The sequence below is a fragment of the Vigna umbellata genome, chromosome 4 (genome assembly GCF_029865625.1).
Source record: "Vigna umbellata cultivar VRB3 chromosome 4, Vumbellata_1.0, whole genome shotgun sequence".
NCBI classification, from domain to species: Eukaryota; Viridiplantae; Streptophyta; class Magnoliopsida; order Fabales; family Fabaceae; genus Vigna; species Vigna umbellata.
This window is the reverse complement of record NC_142168.1, coordinates 27,345,452-27,370,078: the sequence shown is the minus strand read 5'-3', so window position 1 is coordinate 27,370,078 and position 24,627 is coordinate 27,345,452. Positions and strand designations below refer to the sequence as shown.

General features: G+C 32.2%; 4 protein-coding genes across 7 annotated transcripts; 1 reads left to right on the top strand and 3 right to left on the bottom strand.

Annotated features, from left to right (window-relative positions):
• Positions 1–2,509: 2,509 nt before the first annotated feature.
• Positions 2,510–3,509, bottom strand: LOC124835416 (22.7 kDa class IV heat shock protein-like). Its single transcript, XM_047310336.2, has one exon. It carries the CDS (start codon positions 3,232–3,234, stop codon positions 2,674–2,676), a length of 561 nt encoding a protein of 186 aa, XP_047166292.1. The 5' UTR covers positions 3,235–3,509; the 3' UTR covers positions 2,510–2,673.
• A 6,533-nt stretch (positions 3,510–10,042) lies between these two features.
• LOC124835414 (22.0 kDa class IV heat shock protein-like) lies at positions 10,043–11,873 on the top strand. The gene has a single exon (XM_088114397.1). The coding sequence runs from the start codon at positions 11,087–11,089 to the stop codon at positions 11,645–11,647; it is 561 nt and encodes a 186-aa protein (XP_087970523.1). The 5' UTR covers positions 10,043–11,086; the 3' UTR covers positions 11,648–11,873.
• Positions 11,874–12,015: 142 nt separating this feature from the next.
• Positions 12,016–14,181, bottom strand: LOC124835413 (Pentatricopeptide repeat (PPR) superfamily protein). The gene has a single exon (XM_047310333.2). It carries the CDS (start codon positions 14,125–14,127, stop codon positions 12,559–12,561), a length of 1,569 nt encoding a protein of 522 aa, XP_047166289.2. The 5' UTR covers positions 14,128–14,181; the 3' UTR covers positions 12,016–12,558.
• Positions 14,182–16,215: 2,034 nt separating this feature from the next.
• LOC124835411 (uncharacterized) lies at positions 16,216–20,978 on the bottom strand. 4 transcript variants are annotated; one of them, XM_088113807.1, is made up of 4 exons: positions 20,798–20,978; positions 20,479–20,568; positions 19,710–19,772; positions 16,216–19,166 (listed from the first exon to the last, which is right to left on the bottom strand). In XM_088113807.1, exon 4 carries the CDS (start codon positions 18,998–19,000, stop codon positions 16,604–16,606), a length of 2,397 nt encoding a protein of 798 aa, XP_087969933.1. In that variant the 5' UTR covers positions 19,001–19,166; positions 19,710–19,772; positions 20,479–20,568; positions 20,798–20,978; the 3' UTR covers positions 16,216–16,603. The 4 variants fall into 4 exon arrangements, with proteins under 4 accessions (XP_087969933.1, XP_047166287.2, XP_087969932.1 ...); XM_047310331.2 differs by lacking the exon at positions 19,710–19,772; XM_088113806.1 differs by lacking the exon at positions 20,479–20,568.
• Positions 20,979–24,627: the final 3,649 nt, after the last annotated feature.

Here is a 24,627-nt window from a genome sequence, read left to right as displayed (position 1 = left end):
ATTCTTTTTTATCTCACTTAGGTCTCTATTTATGTAAAATTGAATCAATTGGAACCTTGCCGTTAATTTTAATGAACGGCGTTAAAATTGTAGTGAAATAGGATGCTGACTTTGCATGTGTGAGACAGGTGGCAGAATTACGTGGAATTTAATTATTTTAAAAAACTATCATCTTCTTCTTATGAGAAGAACCAAGAATCAGATAGCAAGCCAGAAACTCTCAGTTCGAGAGGCGAATATCAAACTGTAATCATCAACCTATAATGAAACAACCAAATCTCAATAACATCCAAAATCGCAATAATCAAAACCCTCAAAATCTCCAACCGAACCCTTGCTGCAAAGCGCAGAAGCCCTCATCGCCGATCTACAAGGAAGAAGAATCCCAACCAAATTTTGAATACAGAGGGAACCTAGGATTTCCTAAATCGATTTGAAGTGAAAACCCTAATCTCAGTTTGTAAAAATCAGGTATCAGCACAGAAACCTCTACGGAACCCAATCAAAAACAGAAGGAGAGGAGGAGAAGGAAGCTTCCTCCTTGCCGCGAATCAGAACGAAGGGAAGAAGAATAACAACTGCCAACGTGCCTTTCCGTCGCGCCTCTGTCGCGTCTTCGCGAGATCACCCCCTAAGCACGAGCCAAGGATGGTTTTACCCAAGGTTGGGTGATCCGCAAAATTAGAGAGAAGAAGAAGCTTGAAGCTTCTAGTGGCTCACATAAAAGAAAAAGAGGACGAACTGGAAAAAAAAAACAGGTTTCTAAAGCTAACAAAGGCTGGGTTTTCCAGATTCTAAAAATACAAAGTCTGAACCCTTATTTGAGTTCTCTGTGGAAAATTAGAATTAGAAATCCAATTTTAATCTAATGAAGAAATTAATTAGGAATAAAAATTAATTTGATTTTTGCTGCCATCCAGAACATGGCATTCATTATGCAACATTTTTCGTTATTGGATTCCGCTTATACTGAATGGAGATGTGTGTACTTACAAAAATTAATTTAGTTTTTTCTGGTTTTTAGGAATACATATACTAGCTATTGAAGAAGTTTCAGTCATTCATAAGAGAAAGAGATAGTTTTTAAAAATTTAAAATAATTGAATTTTACGTAACTCTACCACCTGTCTCACATATACAAAGTCAGCATCCTATTTCACTACAATTTTAACGTCGTTCATTAAAATTAACGACAAGATTCCAATTGATACAATTTTACATAAATAGGGACCTAAGTGAGATAAAAAAGAATACGAAGATTTAGTTGAGACAATTCTGCACAAATAGAGACATTCGAAATTACTAATCTTATTTATATTAATTTTTATATTAATTAACCTGTAAAACATATTAGAAAATAATTTTTAATAGAATATTTAAATTGATAACTCATGTGACTTGGGTAACACATTTTTCTGTTTTCAAGTATCGTTTTTGTGCTATAAAGAGATTTAAGTAGTAGGTGAAATATGTTACACCCCAAATATTATATGGGTAAATATTATTTAATGAAAAATTGAAAATAAATATTTTATGCAATAAAGTTGTATTTGTTTAGAAAAAACATTAATTAATACACAACATTTATATATATATATATATATATATATATATATATATATATATATATATATATATATTACATTTCCATAATTATTCAGAGCATATTAGAAAAACGAGTTTAGTACATTTTGTTATTACAGTAAAGATTGTTACAGAAAACAAAAGGTGACATATTATATATCACAAATATCTATATCGCATTGAGTATAACCAACCTCTAAGACATTGAACAGATTATATGAATCCAAGTTATAAAAAAGGACAATCTATTTATCACCTATAATATTTAAAAGCTAAAACTATTACAATGGAAAATATACAAAACTGTAAAAAAAAAAAAGAATTAAAAAACACCCTAAAACAAATAAGTATTTATGAAAACAAGTTTAAAATGACTGAGAAAAACTAAGAGACAGCTGAAATACTAAATTTTACAATGAACTCAAAACCTCACTTCTTAAAGACCTAAAATACATGCTAATATTAGGTTAAAAAATTAGGAAAATATGTAGGCAATAACTCATTCTAGCCCAGTCCATTATTAGATTTCTTTTTGCCTACTTATTATGAGTGGAGACCTATGAGCATATATTATTACTTCAATAATATTGACCCTGTGTGATTTTATAAAATAGGTAATTTTATCGATAATTAAATATCACATTCCAAATGGATTTTTATCTATCAAAATTTCATTGGAAAAAGCATTTACCGATAAATTTTTTACATTTTCGATAAATTGTGATGGTCGGTGCTTTTTTTTTAAATGAAAGGACCAAAGGAAATTAAAATAATTAATGGACATGTCCATATTTCTGTAATATCAACACACTTTCTTATTAAAATGTGAAAAAAAATTGTATTATTCAAAGGTCATTCCGTTACAACCTTATTTCATAATAAAAGGATAAAATTTGAGAGGGACCAGAAAATAAGATCAACTAAGTAAATCAAACAAGACCAGTAACTTGTTACATGATCACAACAAAAAGACCTTAGTACAGTAGAACATGTTTTATCCACACAATCCAACCCTTTTTCATGAATCATTTACTAACACACAAGAAGTTCATAACAGTATACATATAGCTATTACCATTTATCAGCAATTCAAAGATCCTGTTTTCCTTGATCATCCTCTGCAATGCTAACCAGTCTTGAAACTTTGATCTTATCAGGTGACAACTTGGCCATGGTGAGAGTAAGCACTCCATTCTCTAACTTAGCCCTGAGAGAATCAAAATCCACATTCTCTGGTACTTTGAACTGCCTCCAAAATTTTCCATAAGATCTTTCCACTCTATGCCAGTGATCGCCTTCCTTCTCCTCCTCCTTCTTCCTTTCTCCACTCACTCTCAGCACTCTATTACCCTCAATTTCTATCTTTATCTCATCTTTCTTCAACCCTGGCACGTCGATCATTATAACATGCCCCTCTGGTGTCTCCTTCCAATCTACTCGCGCAGGTGACACAGCCATGGATGCCTGATCTTTGCCAACCCCAAATGGGATTTGTTCCAACACACGATACGGGTCAAGGAAACGATCAGACCATATGTCAGCCCAGAGTGCACCAGGACGATCTGTTAATGGTTGCAGATACCCTTTTGCCTTCGATGGAAAACCAGCAAGAACAAGCAAGATCAGTGGCACTAGCACTGAGTTTCTCATTTGTGCTTTGAAATGTGTAAACGGGTGCTCACAGATGAATTGGAGAATTGAGAGAAACAGATTGTGTGTTTGGTTTTGGCTATATCTGAAGTTTGTTTTGAAACTGGTTGAAGATATAAGGTGATGGTGGTTTTATATATACAGGGAGAGAGAATGTGGGAAAGGGTTAAGTTGTTCTTGAAACATGCAATGGTAAAATCGAAGTGTGATAGTATAATGTAGAGAAAAGAAGAATGTTCTAGTATTTGATATTTCGATGAGGAAAAGGGGGTTCTGGAAGTGAAAGAGGGTGCAAGAATGTTCCAACGTATTCCAGTGGTTTCTTTTTGTTAAACAACAAACGATTTCTACCGGTTATTGTAAAAATATTGTTAAATTTTTTTTTATAATAAAAGAAATTTTAAGCACGCAATTATATATATATATATATATATATATATATATATATATATATATATATATATATATATATATATAATAAACGAAGTAATTAACATTCAAATGTTTTAGATTTGAAGAAAAAGAATTAATAGTTAACTTTATAATTTGATTTAAATTTTGAAAAGGTTTTTGTTGACTGAAAAACAATTACCAAACTTGAATTAAATTTGAGAGATAATATCCTTACAAGTTTTATTTCTTATATGTAGAAAAATTATTCTGCTAAAATTATCACATCAGACGTCGCTCAATTTGTTTTTACTTGTTATTTTTGTTAAGTTATTATTATTTTGGTTTAATTGTTCGGATAATTATATTTTTATAACAGTGTATTTACTTGATTTTGTTTTTTAAAAAAATGTCAACTTCATTCATAATCGCATTAATAATTAAGTTCATTTGATTATGTTTCTAACAATAGTGTTAATTGTAAGGTGATGTAACGAAATATATTTGTAATTTTCTAATGTGAAATTATTTTAATATCAGGGTTTAGAAAAATAATTGTCCATTTTGAAAGCAATCAAGGGTCTCCTCCACCACCACGTTAGTGTTGGAGCGGAACGGAAGTCTGTAGAGCTTCTTGTCAACGATTCCCAACAACGCTTGCACCTTTGACATGTGATTTGGATGAGAGTTTTTGTTTTCATGGAACAGAGCATGATGTTGTTTTTGCTACCGTGGAACGCCGTAGTGGATTGTGTCACCAAGATTTGGAAAAGTAGGCACTTGATTGCATTGAGAAGATGGATGGGTTTGATTTAACTTGGACAGTGATTTTGACTCTCTTCGACCTTTTCTTGATGCACATGAAGTAAGGGGTTCTTGGATTTTACATTAGCACAACAAGGGGATGTTTTTATTGTCTTGAAAATTTTGAAATTAATGTTTGTTCACTCTGCTATTTGAAGTTAAATTTGAGTATCCATGTGTACAATATTGATTGCATTTCAAGGTAGAATGTAGCTTTGCTCATTATTATTGTTATTATGTCTTTTCCCTTTTGTGGAGAAAATGTGGAAAGAATGAGATGTTGCAAGAAATTGATAAAATATGTGAGTAAAAGGGAAGAACATATGCAGAGAAAGGGCGTGTAGAGATAAAGATGATGATTCAAATTTGATGTTACTGTGTTGTCCTTTTCCTTCTTTTTATTTACTATATTTTTACATGTTGTAAATGTGTTTTGTCACATCACCACACAGTTTTCCCGCATCATCATACTATTTTACCCCATCACCACATTGTTTTGTCACATCATTACACAATTAACATTGTTACTAGAAAATTAACGAAACAGACCTCATTGAAGCACATTAACGCGATTGTGTATGTAATTGACACTTTTTTAAAAGCAGAGACCAAGTCGACTCACTATCTTGAAAGTGAAGACCATCTGAACAATTAAACCTATTATTTTTCTACCTTATTTCTTGAATAAACTTTATCATTTTTTTTTTATATAACACGGTTTCATTTTGAAATTCTCCATGTAACATATTATGCAACATATTCACAAAGATCGCACGGTTCTTATATAGGTCAGATTTTGTTTTCTGGAGCCGAATTTTGATCTTCGTTTTCGTGAACAGTCAAGCTGCCAGTCGTAGCTTGGTTCTAGGGAAATTGAATTCACTACAAAACCTCATACAATTATTGATGAAGTTTTAACGAAAGAAAATAAATTTGTAAGTAGATTTCAATTATCGACAGATTTTACCAATGGATTTTGAAATTTTAATTATCAATTGATTCATTACTTACGAAAAAACTCATTAATAAATCTATCAATAATATTTTATTTACTAACGGAATATTCTATAGACAAACTCATCAATAAAAAGTAGCAAATTTTCCACCCATCCCATCTCATCTTCTTCGCCCTCTCATCTTCTTTACCATGTAAGAATCATTCCTCGTCTCATTCACATTCGCAAGCCACCAACTGTAGACCAGGTTGTCACTGCTCACACATCACAACTCATCGTACCACAACGCTTGCAATCACAACCACTATTGATGGCACCGATTAGCCTCTCTTTCCCTGCGTAAGGTTTCGTTCTTCTTTTAATGGTGTCATTTTCACCAAGCTCCATTCGTGGTTGCCGCTTGTCGTGCCCAGCAGCTCACGCGACATTGCAACTTTCGCCCCTTCTTCCTTTAATTTCACTCTTCCACACAAGGGTTTCTTTCAATCCTACCACCGCGTGTTTGCTCGCCAGCCACGTCCTCCAACCATCAAAGGCATTGTCGTTCGAAAGTGTCACTAGCATCCTGTTCCTCTCTTTTTCTTCTTGTTCTTCTTGCTTGGGGAGATTATTTTTCATCCTTTTTTTCGCAAGAGTGCCAAACAGAGTCACTAAAATCCTTTCCAATAGGTCGCACTGCGATGTTGCAATCCACCATCACGACAATCGAAACATTCAATGGAGTTGGTGTTGGCAACGAATTCTTTCTTCCAAGCCTAACTACGTCAAAAACTAACAAATATTCCTCTGCACCAATAGCTACGTCATTCCATAGGAAGAAAAAAGTATTAGAGAGGAGGGAGACAAAGAGAGTGCCATGTGTATTGTGTTCTCTGTTGGATGGTTGAAGGGTGATGAATAGTTGGAATATATATAATAATGGTGTTTCTGGATGATAATGGTTCTGGAATGATTTGGTGAGGAGAATTGGTGGCGTGAGTGGAGGAACATTAGAAGATCATGGTTGACGAAGATGAACCAGGTCATGATATTTACTAACAAAATTTATCGACGATTTTTTTCTTCGGTAATTATTGATGAATATATCTTCGGTAATTACCTCCATATTTTTTCTATAATTACCAATGACTTTTTTTCTTTGATAATTATCGATGGGTGTAACATTTCGTCGGTAAATGTTACCGACTGCACTATTACTAACAAATTTTGGCATGTCAAAAAATCAACGAATTTTAGTCGTCAGTAATACTTGTTTTTCTTGTAATGATTTTAACTTAGTTTTGTATATATCTTTTATTACAAGTCAGAATTCGAAGTAGTCGAATTCTGACATTCTTCTTCAATAACATCGGTTGAGATACTAGTCGGAACTTGGTTTCCAGGGAACCAATTTTTAAGCTAGTTTTGTATTTACTTTTTTTTACAAGTCATAATTTGGTCCCTAGGGAGCCGAAATCTAACCTTCTTTTTCGTTAACATTGATCGGGCAATCATTCGGAACTCGGTTCTCATGGAATTGATTTTCGAACTGGTTTCTACTTTTTTTAGGGTTAAATATGTTTTTACTCTCTTAACTGTTAGTGAAAATTGGAATTAGTTTTTTTTTTAAACTTTGGATTAACTTAGTCTCTCATCTTTATAAGTGCAATTTAATCCTTTTAATCAAATTTTGTTAAGTTTGTTTGAAGTTTCAAACATGTTTCTCAACTAACATTAAAGAGAAAATGTGTCAAACAGTGTAAATAACTCAAATATTATCATGAAATGCATTAATAATCTCAACAAAATTTGGTTAAAATGACTAAATTCATACATTTCTAAAGTTAAAGGACTAAATTAGGTCAAAATTTGGAAGAGAGGCTAATTCTAATTTTCATCAAAAGTTAAGGGACCAAAAACATATTTAACCTTTTTTTTATTAGATGTCAAAATTTAGTTCTCGTGAAGCCAAATTCTGACCTTCGTTTTTGTGAACAATCGAGCTACTAGTAGAAAGTCGGTTCTTTGAGAACCGAATTCAGAGCTAGTTTATTATTTTTCTTTATTACAATTCAAAATTCGGTTCTCGAATAGCTAAATTCCAGCCTTTTGTTAACATTAGTTGGGTTACTAGTTAAAACTCGGTTCTCAGGAAACCAATTTTCAAACTGGTTTTTTAATCTCTTTTGTTTTATTTTCGTTATAATAAAGAGAAGAAGGAAAAAAAGTTATATGTTTTTGAAATATTTACTTATGTGTTTAAGTTTTGTTAAATTATACTTTGGAAATAAATTTTTTTCGTTTTCATTTATTAAACAATAGGAGATGAGAATAAAAATTAAAAAAAGAAAAATGTATAAGTATATAAAACAAATAAAAATTTCATTACTCTTACTTAAACCATTACAAGTTTTTCATAAAACACAAATACAAATTTCATTACTCTAACTTGAACCATTATAAGGTTGTCATAAAACACAAATACATAAAGAAAATGAGATTACATTAGCTTACTTACAAAACATATCAAAGATTAACATTAGTCACTCCATCATCATCAATGGATAATGGATCACAAACATAGTCAAACTTCTCAACCTTAATTCACATAAGCTCCATAAGGACCGTTACTGGATGTTAATGAATCACATGTTGAACATCTTCATCATTGTTTAAGAAAACAAAAGTCAGAAGCTCCTTTTTCAACAAATTGGAGAGGGATATGGTACCACAAATGAATTAACTTTAGCTCCCATTATCCCAATAAATGAATTCCAATTATACAACACATATGGCTGATAGTAACCCCATTTGGAAAAGTACAAAGGCAAACCTTTCATCTTTCAAATCTACACTAGCATTAAAGGAATTGAAAACATTCATCTCCTCAAGAAAAAAGCTATTTTTACTTCTTCTTCTAAATAACTCCACAACTTCTAAACATACTCCTCACCGTACAATTCAATTTTGATTAAACTAGACTATGAACTTGATAAGACTTCACTTGTTAGCTTTATTGGGTAAGAGTGGAAAAGACTCGGTCTTTCAATGAATGCATGTGAGTAGCTCCATGTGAGTATTGTGTAAGCTCGGGTTAGCGCTATGTTATTTGTTAGGGTAGGCTTTTTTTAGCATTGTATGGGCTTTGTTCAAAGCATGCTCCTCGAGTGGGTGCCCTTGAGAGGATCCCTTGTGGTGAGTAACTTGATGGAATGGATGGTTCTTAGAGTGTCAAATTTAAAGGACAAATGTTTCTAAGTAGAGAACTTTATGAACTGTGTTTGGGTGTGATTGTGTGTATAGGGTATTTGGACTGTTAAAGCCATAAGACAGGTGTCTTTTGATAGAGAACTATGTTGACTGGTGTTTAATACTTGGTTCTTGAGTGTCGAGGTTAGAGGATGAATGTCTTTTAAACTAAGAACTTAATAAAGTGATACTTGCTGTTGAGGGTCTTTAGAGTGTCAAAGTAAGAGGACAAATGTTTCTAGGCAAAGAACTCTATTGACTAGTGTTAGATACTCGGTTCTTAAGTGTTGAGGTTAGAGGACAAAAGTATCTATACGGAGAGCCTTTAGAATGTCAAAGTCAGAGGACGAATGTCTCTAGACTTAAATTGGGGTGTTACATATGGACTTAAATTGGGATTTCTCCATTGATTGAAACTGTCACATCCTTTTCCTTTAAAAGATGTGTTTGGGAATTTATTATCATATGTTAGAATGGTGCAATAGAATGTTTATGTTGAATAAAACTAAGAGGGGGAGTGAATTGGTTTATTAATATAAAATTGTACATTTAAACAAATTTCCCCTTTCTAAGATCAAAGTTCAATTAAAATCTTTTCTTTTATAATAACAACAAATAATTTAAAGAGTGAAGATCATACAAGGTATTTTATACTTGTTCTGATCAAAAGACTTTATGTATAGTTTTTAATCTCTCTAAAGAGGGATTAACTCAAACAATAAAATAAACTAAACTTACAATCACAAAAGAAAGAGTTTAAGGTTTATAAACTCTTAAAAGACACAATAGATGAAAGACACTTTCTTTAAATCACACAAGGAATGAATCACCTCCTTTGACTCACACAAATGAACAACTTCTCTTAGCAACAATAGTCAATCACCCAAGAATCACTTACTCAAAGTTATCACTCTGTCCATACTAGATTTTTCAAAGCTCTTTTTCACAAACAGAGTTTCTCTAACAGTCACAACTTTAAACCTCCGAATGAAAAAATTGCTTTCAAAATTAGGTTTAACTAAATATATAAACTTTCTCTTTTTAAAATTAGATCAAGAACTTGTAAAGTCAAGTTACAATTGTTACTGATAATCTATTTCTTTAATTTTAAGAGATAAATGATTATCACATTAGTTTTTTTAAAAAAATTCTCGTTATGATAATTAATTATCATAAATAAATAATTGATTATCACAAAGTCTTTTATGAAAATCTTGATTTTATTTAGATAATCAATTATTTTTGAGCTTATATGAAAAATAAAAATTTTCTTAAGTTGTGTACGCTGCTTTCTGATCCTATAAGCTAAATCTTACACCTAATTTATTCATTACACTTAATTTATTCAGTAATGACTTATTATAAAAATTTAATCACGTATATAAATAAAATACAACTTTCGATATTTGTTGTCATCATTTTGAGTTTTTAACATAGGTCTTTATCATCTTCTTTTGCCAACATCATGGTCATCACATAATTATATTAAAAGGTAGGTAAAATTTTCTCTTCTACTTTTTTGCTTTTGTCAAGTACCTCTTCTTTATATACATTTTATTAATAAGACCAATTATGTAAGTGAAATATTGTTCAACACTTTCTGACTTGAACATCTCAAATTTGTCATAATATCTGTGCATAGATTGCAACTTTGATTTTTTTTATTTCTTCTTTATTCCTTTTTATGATAAGTTTAAAATGTTCCACACATTTTTAACAATTTTGTAATTCATAATTTTAGCGAAAATAAAATAGTCTACTCCTTGTAAGGGATAGTATCAATTTATCTTTCCTTTTATTTTCTTTGTTAGCTTCATCTAGTAAATCCTAGTCAATGAAGTTTCAAATTTTGTAAGTCTTTAAATGGTAAGTTATTAACAACTCCTTATATTTATAATCAAGTTTTCCATTTAGTTGGAATCCGACCATATAATATTATAATCTATTATCATAACTCCCTCTTGTAATATATTTTTTATGACTACGAAAACTCTTGTTTCTCACTCACTATAACTTTTTTTTCTATCTATCTTTTTTTTTTTTACTCACTCTCTTAAGCTTACAATAGCAATTAATGTCACATCTAATCAGTTCTGATACCGAACATTACAATACTAGAATAAAATTAACACTCAATCAAAAGCATGAAATAAGGAATAGAACTTCTTAACACATGATTTAATAAATCATCATTTCTGGTGTTGCGGAATATACGGAAAAGTCTTTAGACAGGCTTCATAAAATACATTAAATAATTAAAATAAATAAGAAAATTATGGCTACCTCTTAAATCTAATGGAAACCCATAAATAAAGGGGGAAAAATAAGATGAATTGGTAAAACTTGATTAGTTTAAATAAAGCTTCAAGACAAACTTCAGATATAGCCAAAATCAAACACAATCTGTTTCTCTCAATTTTCCAATTCTTTTGTGCGTACCTAAACAGAAGGCACCTAATCATTTCAAAACAAAAATGAGAAACTTAGTACTAGTACCACTGATTTTGCTTGTTCTTGCTGGTTTTCTATCCAAGGCAAAAGGGTTTATGCAACCATTTACAGATCGTCCTGATGCACTCTGGGCTGACATATTGTCTGATCGTTTCCTTGATCCATTTCGTGCGTTAGAGCAAATCCCATTTGGGTTTGGCAAAGATCAGGCATCCATGGCTGTGTCACCTGCACGAGTAGATTGGAAGGAGACACCAGAGGGACATGTTATAATGATAGATGTGCCAGGGTTGACGAAAAATGATATAAAGATAGAAGTGGAGGGGAATACAGTGCTGAGAGTGAGTGGAGAAAGGAAGAAGGAGGAGGAGAAGGAAGGGGATCACTGGCATAGAGTGGAGAGATCTTATGGCAAATTCTGGAGGCAGTTCAAGTTACCAGACAATGTAGATTTTGATTCTCTCAAGGCTAGGTTAGAGAATGGAGTGCTTACTCTCACCATGGCCAAGTTGTCACCTGAAAAGACCAAAGCTTCAAGGGTGGTTAACATTGCAGGGGATGATGAGCGCAAGCAAGATCTTTGAATTATTAATAAATGATAATAACAATACTCCCGTGGACTTTTTGTGTGCTAATAAATGATCGATAAAAAAGGGTATGTACTCTGAGCAAGGATTTTGTGGATAAAGAGTTCTACAGAGATCTTTGGTTGTTATCATGTAACACTGGTCTTGTCTGATTAGCTTGTTGATTTTGTTGTGGTCTAACTCAAATTTTAGCCTTTGATTATTAAATAAAGTAGTAAGGGAATGACAAGAAAATACATAACAAAGTACGAGGTCCATTAGTGGAGAATGTGTTATCCATTTGTTAAAGCTTTCAAAATATTCGCTTCCATCAAGACAATGTTAGACATACTTAAAACAGATATAACACAGATTATGTCACTACATGATGTGCAAAATAAATATTATAGCATTCAATATCATTTACACGGGGTAAACTGCAAACCTTTGGTCGTATAATGTGGCTGAAGAATTTTGTCATGTTTGCATGAGAATCAGATATACTAAAGCATCCTTCAATTACATCTTTCAGAGAAACGAAATTCAAAGATTGTGGGTATGTCTTCCCTTTGTAGTTTACGTTGCCAAAAAACAGCCCAGGAATAAAAAACTGGACTAGGTTTAGACAGCTTGTTGATATGATACAGTGGTCCAACCAAAATAAATAAAATATAGACATGGCTGTTTTTTTCCCTCTGTTTCTCTGTTCTTGATAAATCTTCGGAGTTGCGAGGACACGAGAGAATAATTACGTCAAACAATTTGGTGTCACTAGAAAAATCCTTGGTCATCTGATGTGGCTGTATGTACCAGGAAATAGTTGCAAGGTCAGCACTGGCTTTTATCAAAAAATTGGGTTTCAATTGATTTTTCTTCTGTTTAATCCTCCAAATGTAGTATGGTGAGTTCAAAACTGTTCAGGTCACGGACTACAGATCAACCACGACTTCATTTTTAAAACCAACGAGACTTTCCAAGAGCCCGTACAACTCTTCTATCTTTGGATTCGATTCGTCAAGAGCATAGAACTGATGAACCTGGTCATCAACCTCAATCCAGCTGCACCCTGGAACTTTATAAGACTTTTGCTGCTTCAGTGTTCTCCTCAAATTCCTCACTTCATCCCACTGTCCCAACTCCCCGTATACATTGGCCAACATTATACCGTAACCTCCATTATGTGGATCTTTTTCAAGCAGTTTTTTGGCCGCAAATTCAGCCAAATCAGTCCGGCCATGCACCTTACATCCATTAAGCAAAGAACCCCAAACAACCTCATCTGGTTCCATGCTCATACCATTGACAACTTCGATTGCCTCATCAAACCTCCCTGCTCGACCAAGAAGGTCTATCAAACACCCGTAGTGCTCGATCCTCGGCTCTAACCCATATTCCCGACCCATCATCTCAAAATACCTATAACCCTGCTCAACCAATCCACCATGAGTACAAGCATTCAACAAACCAATGAAGGTGACCTCATCCGGTCTCACGCCGCCACCAGACCCCACCATATGCTCAAAAATGGCAATTGCACTCTCACTCTGCCCGTGCAACGCAAAACAGTTAATCATCGAGTTCCATGAAGTCAACCCCTTCTCCGGATTCATCCCAAAAACCTTCCTTGCTTTTCCAAGGCTTCCACATTTCCCATACATATCAACAAGCGCATTCGAGACAAACGAGTCACATACAAACCCATTCTTGTACACATAACCATGTATCCATCTCCCAAGCTGGAGCATCCCCGCGTGGCCGCAAGCCGAAAGTGCACAGACCACAGTAACCCCATTCGGCCTATTACGCTCCCAAACCATTCTCCTAAACAACTCAATCCCCTGAGTGAAAGCCCCATTCTGAGCACACCCAGCAATGAGAGCATTCCACGACGGCACATCTCTCACGGGCATCTGATCAAACACCCTCACCGCACTCTCAACATCCCCCACCCTAGCAAACCCAGAAACCATAACGGTAAAAGACACCACATTTCTCTCAGACATTTCATCAAACACCTTCTTTGCATCCGGTAACCCACCGGAAACCTTGGAGTAAGAGTCAACTAGCGCCGTTTGCACGACAGGGTAGTGGAGAAACCCGGATTTAATGATATGGGCATGCAGTGAATCAACGGCGCATGAGTCCGGGCATGCTTTGAGCGCGTGGGGAAAGATGAATTGGTTGGGGCGGGTGGTCTGGGAGCGTAGCATGTGGCGGAAGAGGATGAGGACGGAGGGGTGGTTGGAAGGGTGGGCAGCGTAGGCGGTGATGATTGCAGTGAAGAGGTGGGTGTTGGGGGACGGGTGGTGGTGGAAGATGAGGCGTGCATAGGAGAGGTCGGAGAGAGCGAGGGCGCAGAAGCGAAGAAGCTTGAAGGCGTAGAAGTGGGTATGGGCGTGGCCGAGAGTGGTGAGGTAACCCTGAAGTTGCTTCAGATGATTCAGATGATTGCACTTGCTCAGTGTTTCCAACACATGTTCGTTCAGGTTTCGCTTCATTTGCCTTCTTTTCTTAAGACGAAGAACATCAAATACTTATACAACACGAGTTCGTGATATGTGTTTGATCAAGAGCAATCACATTTGATATGTTATGAGTAAATTTTGGGATAAATGTCTATTTAGTAGCTCAATTTTGAGACAAAATTAGAATTTGTGTTTGTTGTAAATATTGATATAGTTTTGCCTCTAAATTTTAAAATTAAATAGACATAATCTTTTTAATTCAATTTATTTTAAATTCTTTTAATATATTAAATGATATATAGGAGATATATAGTATTTTGAGTTATTTATATTTATACCATTTAGATGTGTTTTAGTTTAAATGATAATATGAAATATTTTGATTTTTATTAATATATTTAAGTGATATGTAACTGTTAAAAGATATATAACACCTCCAGTGAAAAAAATATGTAACTCATGAAATGCATTCGCAAATTCGTGTTCGAAAATTCCTAATGTAATTTTACAAAGAACTGTGACATATATAATATGGTAATAGACTTAAAGTTGTTGGTCTTTCTTAACAAAATTAGAAATAACCAAGAATAAATTTATACAAATAAAATTAAAGAACAAAATATGTGTAAACTTTAATATAAAATGAAGAGAAATTGATGGTATATTTTCTTCAAAATGTATGTCTTGAGTAGTGAGAAGGATGGGAAGGAGACAAAAAACACACGTAAAAGAAATGTCATGGGAAAGAAAAAGATAAATAGAAAAATTACAAAAAGATTTATAATAATAAAAAACCTTTAAAATTATTATATATATATATATATATTGTGTATTTTTCTTAAATTTGGGACATTTGATAAAATTATTCCCTCCTCTTTCTTTGCTTTAGAAAATTATCTAGATAAAGAAATAGAAATATGAGTAACTTTTTTATCATTAGGTATCTCAGAATTTGTTTATAAAAACTCTTTCAAGAAATTGTTGATGGTTTTTTATAAAAGTTTTTAAGACTTTTTAATCTTTTTTATCAAAATACCTTTAATTATTTTACAACTTTGTAGTAAATGAATTATTAATTTTATAAATTGTGTATGGAGACTGGAAAAAAATATTAACATTTCCGTATTATTTAATTAGTTAAGAAAAGTAATGATATTATCACAAATAATTTTGCGAAGCATATATATATATATATATATATATATATATATATATATATATATATATATATATATATATATATATATATGTGCGCGCGCGTGTACATTGTGGCAGCTAATAATCGTCTATTAAGTGATAAGTTTAATTATAAAAATATTTGAAATCACGTATTCCAAAATTTAAAGTATTAAAACTAAATACAAGTTTCCCAACAAGGGACAAAAGTATAAAAAGTTTTTTTTTTTTTTTCCTTTTACATGTAACTTTCAAAAAATAACATAAACTTTAACAACTGTAATGTCCTTAACAAAATAACTGTTCTTTTTAATTTCCGTAAAATTGTTTTTAAAATCTAACGTAAAAAAGCAAAGACAGTACAAAATCTTAGGCAGGAAACATACCTAGTTAATGACTTCTCAAATCTCAACCCTTTAGACAGAAACTGGTTTTGTTACCAATTTTTTGACATTGCTACTATGCTAAACCTAAAAAAATTTACTTGGTATTTCAAAGCCTACAACGAGATCTATATAATAAAATTATATATATAGTACTTCATAAAACCCAGTATGCTTGAAATTGGTATGCAGTGAAGAATATGGTATTTAGATAGGTTTAAAATCACGCTAAGTAATAACTAGCCGAAATTTTAAGTAACTTTTTAATTAGTAAAGAGAAGAAGATGAAGATCCTATAATCTGCATAAAATATATTGTTTTAAGTAACTTTTTAATTAGTAAAGAGAAGAAGATGAAGATCCTATAATCTGCATAAAATATATTGTTTTAAGTAACTTTTTAATTAGTAAAGAGAAGAAGATGAAGATCCTATAATCTGCATAAAATATATTGTTTGGTGCACCATGCCCTAAATATGCATATTAGACGCAGCATGTACTAAATGAGAGAAATCGGGTAACACAACATATCGATCCTGATTTAAAAAAATTATTTGAGAAACTGGAATCAATTTGTAAGGTCTGTATTAATTTTGAACGGAGCTAAATATCTTACAAATTTATGCACAGCAGTTGAAGATCATACCACTACTCTGATTTACAAGAAACAAAATTGAGTAAGACCCTAAAATGTAAATAGGTGTATGAGCACGAGCTATTGCAATGTTTGAAAAGAAGTGAAATCCCTGAATTTGTGACAGCAAATAACATATAGCTAGAAAAATTTTGACAAAATTTACCTTTGTATAATAACTAATCACAATGTCAACTCTATCTGGATCCTGTTTTGTCAAATTAATTCTGGCTTTCTAGTATTCTTCATCCTTGCACGAGCCAGAGATTCCAAAAGTCCATCCCATCTAGCATGCTACATTCCTTCGCTGCTACAAGCTACTGCGTATTTTGTTTCTCTCTGTCCTCATCCAAAGTTTCTACTGACTGCATATCTTTGTTCTTTTCCTGCTTTCCTTCCTCATGTTTTCCCACATCATTGATCATTTCCTCACTATTAGCTTTTGTCATGTTTACACTTGTATCAACTTCCTGCATGTCTTCATCCTTCCCCTCCTTTTCTTCCTCAATTTTTCCCATAATTCTATATTTTTCTATGTTATCATTTAATTCTTTGACATCAGTATCATCTTTGTCTGCCATGTCTTCCTCCTTCACAACTTCTATTAGCTGAAGAAACTCAATTGGAGTAGCAGCTGGGTCCAACACCCTGCAACCCTTTGGAGCATGTGGAGCTTCTTGACCTGTGAGTACATATGAAGGTATTTGATGAGAGAATCGAAACATCTCTTCCATCGGAATGATCCTGATTTCTGTTGGATCTAAGTGGTGGTGAAATACCGTCCTGAATCCAGCCACTTTGACCAGTGGGATAACATCTATGCCATGCCCTTCAATAAAATCCTCAAGTACTTCAACCACATCAAACTTGTGTATAACCTCATCTGGTGTTAGCTCATCCCAGTCAGGAGACCAATTCCTATATATGGCCCAAACATCCCCCTTCCTGGGATATATACAAATAGCCCCATCAGCACCTGTTCTCCACCTAACCTTGTGGGAGAAAAAGTTGGGCGAGCTACAGGTTTCAGGTCTGCTCAATCTGAAATCACCACAAATTTTTGAAAATCCTGAAGCAACCCATTTTATGGGGTCCAGTTTACTGTTGGTGTTTGGGTTGAGCCAACTGATCTTTATCTTGAATGGATTCAGGGAGATGATGCCACAAATCATTGCATAACATCGAGGCATCCCATCATCATTATCATATACAGCCCATACTTGATTTTGAGTGAAAGATACTTCAGTTCGATCTTTGTAAAAATCATGGAAGTCAGGATCTGGTACTTCTATAGCTGTTGTTTCTAGAAATTTTCTATTACCTTTAGCGATTGCAGAGCCTGCAAACGATTTGATGGCAATGTTATCTCGAGCACACATTTCAGAATTTTTTAGGATTTTTTCTCCTTTATCGTTCACTTTATAGAAGTTATTTCCACTGTCTTTCATCACTGTTTTATCAACAGCATTTGACTGATTTTCCCTGAGTTTATTGCTAATTTCTTTTCTAGCTTTCTCCATAAGAAGATTCCGAAGTTCAACTGGGGAAATATCCCCCACACTGTCGGTCTTGTTGATTCCATTAACCCTATTATACTCAAAATTAGCCTGTTTAGATGGGTTTGTTCCCCCACCCATTCGGTTTTCCTTACCACCACTTGCACTTGCATCCTCCGTGCCCCCTCTTCTTTTCTTAGCAGGATTATGGTAACCCTTTTTAGAAGCATGCTGCTTCCTTTTTAAGGCTTCTTCCCTTTTGCTAGCCGCTTGTGCCTCCTCACGATCTCGCCTCACTTTGTCATATGCCTGCTGAACCACACTTGCAGCTTGAGCAACGTTGGAAACACCAGATGATTTTGAGAATGGAGCCCATTGAAAACTGGCTGTTTCAGTATTATTATAAGACCCTGCTCCAACATTTGGAGCGGCCATGTCATGCTTTCCGGCATTTGGTTTGCTTTTACTAGGTACTTGGCGATTGGAAGTTTGCTTCTTCTGTGAAAAATTCCATTGAGTTGCAGGCCTAATACCGCTTGCCGGTGGAGGAGCAGTCTCTACAGCAACAAATGCTGTACGGCAGCAAGGACACAAGAGCTTAAGGTTAAGATAAACTCTAAGATACTCGTACTGCATTTTGCACCTATTGCAAACAGTCCAAAATGTATTTGATTTTGACTTATGAGCAGAAGATGAAGTGTGTTCTTTAGCGGTATTCTTCTGAGCAGTTGCACCTGAAGGGGTAGTCTTAGTAAAATTGTAACTACCATTAGTGTTTTTTTGTGCTGATGAACCTCCAAACTTGGCAGAAACTTTCCGTTCTTTTCCACTTCTCTTATCATATGCTGCTCTTTTAGCCCTATCTGACAGTAAACTCCATGCCTCTGACACAAGTTTAAAGGCCCCATCAGCACCGATGGACTTGTTCTTATCAGGGTGAAGCATGAGAGCTAACTTCCTGTATTGTCTCCTTACTGTATCATCATCAGCAAGGGAATCCACACCGAGTACACCGTACCAATCTGCTTCTCCGTTTGCTTTATTCTCAGCAGAAATATATACATCAAGTGTTGCTAACATTTGAGAAATACCCTCAAGTTCAGGATATAGATTTAGGGCCTTCACAGCAAATTTCTTTGCACCTGATATATCCTTTGCAGCAAACTTCCTCTCCGCAATTTCTTTAGCCCTGGTAGCCTCATCCTTATTGCACTCCATTTTTGTCGCCCGGGCTTCTCAATTTCCTTGTCTACTTTCTCAAGAATTTGTTGTGATATAACAATATCCACATTTCAATCTAAATATATCCTATTTCTTTAAAAATTTCTACATAGTTTGAGCTCCCATAAAGCTTTGATAAGAAATTTGTCAATGGCAACCGAACCTGCAAAGACAGAACAAATTTTGGTTAATAAATTAACCCAAGAGGCAAATTGAATTCAACAAAATTCAAATGCAGAAAATACACATGCAATATTATTTGGATAATGCACCAGTAGTCTCAACCTTAAAATCGTAACAGCCAATGGTCAGCACTTACAAAATACAACACAGTTTAAAATATTGGACCCTGCACAAGTTTTAGAAAATAACCAAAGCAGCAACAAGCATCCAGCTGTGACAAGACCATTAATGTTATAAAAAAATAACAAGCATCCTAACAAAGTACTTAAAAGGAGTAGAATAAAATCTTGGCGTCAATTTAATCAAAATTGCCAATCACAAAATACCAGCACAGAGCAGCTAACCCTAAATCCTCTTAATGGTAGCAGGATGACCAATATGTTAAAAAAACTTAACATATATGTTAAGTAATTTATGATTACATCACATAATTATAAATTATAAATGTTCAACAATTCAAAAACCACGAAGCACTCAAAGTTATAAATTAAAAGAGAAAAAGTAAAGGGAGGAGAGCACCCACACCGAGAACTAAAAGGGAATAAATTCACAAGATTCCCTCAACTAGTCAAGCTAAATTAACGACCTGCATAGCAAATTAAATTCAGTGAAAATCAATTATAGAAAATACAAGGGTGATAATATTTGTGTAATGCTACAATACACTCAAGCTTACAAATGCACCTCTTCATTGGACAACAATTACAAATCTGCAACAGCTAAACAGTTTAAAAATGTGGGACCTAAAAGTTTTGATAAACAAACAACACAAAATTGCATAAAATTTTCATTAAGAAGAATATCAGTTACATTTACAGCTTCCAGATAAAACAAATGGAAAGGTTTCATTACATTACATTGATGTTTTAAAGCCCTAACCAAACCAACCAGTCAGATCGTGATTCCGTTGTTTCACCCGTCAATTCCCATTATTCCTTACTAACATCAACTTAACATATTTCCTTACCATCAACTTAACATATTAAACCTATTAAACCAATCAGTATATAAACTAAAGGTATTGGTCGGCACTTCAATTTGAAACAAATTACACTATATGTTTATGTTATTAGGCACAGCACATCACACAGGAATAGAATCAACACAGAAAGACCAAAACAGCAAGTAACACTAAATGAAATAAACAACCTAACAAAATCCAAAAACAAAAACACAACCAGTCCTCTTACTAATCTATATAATTCATCACTGAGCAACGCAATCTCTTAACTGAAAATGAGAATCAAATATACTCAATTGAAGAAAAAGCAGCAACAGCATAACCAAATTACCAATTGCATAAAAGAACTCAAAATTCGAACACGCCAAAAGTCCCTCAGAAAAAGTCCCGGCACTTAACTATGATAGCGGAATGCGAGATTCTGATAAAGGGGAAACAAAACCCTAAATCTTAATATCAACATTAACAAAAGAAAAATAAAAATGAAGGAAAATTAAAAAAAGGGCAACCCTAATATCAGATAAAGTTAACAACTTTTGATTGAAAAGAGAGAATAAAAGGAGATTTAGTAAAAGGGGTTAAGGAAGCAGGAATAGCAGAATTTTTCAGGTTGCGTTTTGAAGTAAAGAACAAGAAAAGATGAGACTTACGAAAGAACTAAAGATCGTTGAAGAAGAAAGAATAAAGGAATTTGCTGAGATCAGTTTGGTTTCATTCTCTCTTTTCTTCTTTGTTTTGGTGTCTTTGCTGAGAATTGTGCATACCTTTTCACCTTCTCTCTTTTCACTTGGAGAGGAACTTCTCTTCACAATAATATGTTTTTCTCTTTTGTTGAATGAATTTTGTAATAAATTGGAGACAATTTATAATATATGGCGTCAACAAATGCAAATTTCTCTTCACAATCATTCTTAAAAACTAGGTCATTTCTAAATTTTTTAAATTAAGTATAAAATTTATATATATATCTCATTAAGTTATACTATTAATAAAAGAAATTTATTTTGTTGGTGTACATAATTTTTTGTTCAGTTTTATCCCTTTAATAATTCTTTTTCAAAATCCAAATAAATATTTTTTTCAATTTGTCTTTTTTAATAACGAATTTCTAAAATTTATATAATTACTCATAATAAAAAAATAAGTTTTTAAAATTCAAGTAAACATATTTTTTTAATTTACTTAATAATTATTTGTTTAAATTCAAACAATTACTCAACAATAAATAGTTTTCTAATTTTATTTTCAGTAACTATTTTTTAAATTCAAACAATTATTTATAATAAAAAACACACAATAAAAAATTATTTAATTATATAATTTATATAAATTATATAACTTATTTAGCATTTTATTTTGTTATTTGATATTAAAAAAATATTGTTTTTCTATTAATTTTTTTATAACATTATATTTTTAAATAGTTACTTTAAAATAAAGTATTTAATGAGCATTTGAACAGTTACAAATATTAGTATAAATAGTTTGGCTGAGATAAATTTTATAATATTAAAGCTTCCTATCAAAATTAAATATAATTAATTTTTACATTAAAGCACAAGACAGTCACACATGCATCCACTCACCTGTTGACATGTGTGAAGGAGTATTGAGATTAGGTGTGATTTATTGGTGATTTTGCTACCAGAGAAATTTCATGTGATTTAATGATAACTTGGTAATTATGATTTTTTTTATGAAAAGACATGAGCTTTTAAGGAATAAAATAGTCAAGAATATTTTGTGTTTTTCATAAAATGATCTAATATTTATGATGAAAATAAATATATGGTAGGGATGCTGAATTTATCTTAATTATTCAATATGCCAAAGCTCAAAATAGAAAATATTAGTAATTATTTTTTTTATTTTTAAAATATGTTATATACTATATAAGAAAATGACTAATTTTTATTTTAGGATTTAGAAATTTATCTAATATTTACAAAAATTAGTAAATGGTTGGAATATAGGAATTTGTGATTTTTTGAGCTCCATATGTTGTAAAATTTTAGTTGAATGGACATGAATTATGAAGTTTTTAAGTAAGGTCTCCTATTTATTTTTATTGAATTATATCATATACATACAAAAAATAATAATATATTCATGAATATGGTTTTATAAACCTCCAACTGAATTTAATTTTTTTTATCATTTTTATTCCAAAAAAAACTCAATCTAAAAGTTGTTCTAGATTCCATCATATCAACCACCACATATTGACTTAAAGTTTGTCTTTCAAGCATCAATGCTTTTCAATGTCAAAAACTTCAATCAAAAACTAATGATAAATATAGATCACAGGTTTTTTATGATAACTAACTAATTTATTTTAGTTTTAGACAAAAAAAAAAATATTGGTGTAGGTAAAGTTAGGAATTTCCTTGTTTTTATATTTACCATAGAAAATAAACACAACATTTTATGAAGAAAATCATTACATTTTGATGGAAATGAACTTCATCAATAAAACATAATATATATATATATATATATATATATATATATATATATATATATATATATATATATATATTGACTGGTATTGTTACCAAAAAAAAGGAGTAAATTTTAATTTGATGACCAAAAATCAAATTTATAATGTGTTGTTGTGGAAGTTATATAATATTATGCATTCATTTTAAATTGTTAGGAAAATTTATTTATTGGAAAGAATAAACATAAATAAGTGTGTGAATATAGGGGTATTTGTATTTATGAACTTAGACAATAATTTATTTACAGTCAGGATAGATATAAAAGAAGACAAAGAGATAAAAGAAAAGGAAGACTTTTAAATGATGGATTTTATATTATACTTTCTTATTTTGTAATTATTAATTCATTCTCTAACTTTTTTTTATTACAAAAAGGGTGCATAGTATGTTATTATATTGTTCAATTTAGTCTAGTATGGTAATTTGCTTTGTAAGTTCACTTAATAGTGTATTATAATATTTTGACAATAAAAAAAATTAGAAACTTCTCTGAAAAAATAAACTTCAATAATTAATATATTCACACGTTAATGTTTATGGCTTCCAATCATATATCCAAAAAATTTCCCTAACAATTTCAAATGAATGCATATCATGTTAGATATTATATAACTCTTCCAACACATTATAACTTTGATTTTGTGTTATCAAATTAAATTTTTTCTATTTTTTTTTTAACAATACCCATGACAAAATATGTAAAACCCCAGGAAAAAATATGGTAGTTTAGAAGTAGTGGTAGTTTAAAAATAGTGAGACTTGATTATTTTAATGTTAAATTGTTTTATTATAAATAGTTTTGTTATAAATGAGTTTCATTATTTTAAAAACGTACAATCTCTCTATAAACCACTCTTCTAGAATTCTCTACCTGCTCTCTCTAAGAGTTATAACTCTTGAGTCATCTCTTTGACGATCAAAAGGTGTCTAGACGATCACGGCGTTAAGGTCTACAAATTCAACCGATCAATTTTTGTTTTAAAGCAAGTAAGTTTCTTCGTTTTTCTGTCCTATTTGCTTCGGTCAATGATCATGTACAAAACTGTTATGCATGTATCATTTGATTCTCTTTTCTTGCTCTTGGTGAATTTAGAGTTCTAAGAACTCTGTCCGTTTTAATTTTGATGCCTCATAGGTTCGTTTAAGAATTTTTTTTGCATTTCAAGCGACCGACGGGATGCTTCTGTAGGTTGAGTTGAGCTGTTATTTTGACGGAAGGGAAGCTAGACATTGTCTTAATTTGTGTTTGTGTTATAAATTTTGGTATCTTTATAAGTTATAGATGATTTTTAGAAATCGGTATGATTGTGTATGCTATGTATGTCTCATGGATGATTTTTAGAAATCGGTATGATTGTGTATGCTATGTATGTCCCAAGGTGACGCTCAACGCTTTACTAGAAGATGCAAAATTGTGATACTTGATCTATATGCACTTAATACGTTTCCAAATGATCAAACTAGTATTCTTGGCACAACAATTGATTTGAAAATAGGTTTTTAACTCAAATGAAATACCTATTTGCTCGTTTGTTCAAGAATTTAACCCATATAATCAAACCAATTATCCCAAAATACAACCAAACAGATTTTATGTTACAAACCAGATTTTTATGAACTAAGTGGCTAAATAAGTCTTAAATGACTCAAAAACATACTTCATATCCTAAGTTCCTTCCCAAACCAATTCCTCTAGAATTTTAACCTGTCAAAACCCCCAAATTAGACAAAAACCAATCCAAGATTTTCACTACTTCAAAATCAATAGCAGTTTCTATCCAATTATAACCTTAAACACAATAGCTCAAGTGATCAAAACAAATAACATTCAAGCATTCATAGTAATACTTCTCTAATTCCAGATAACATACATTTACATCAATTTCAAACAATCATATTACTACATCATGGGAATTTTCAGCAAGTTATATATCCTAACTCCATAATTCAATCCATTGTCTTAATTAAATCACACCAAT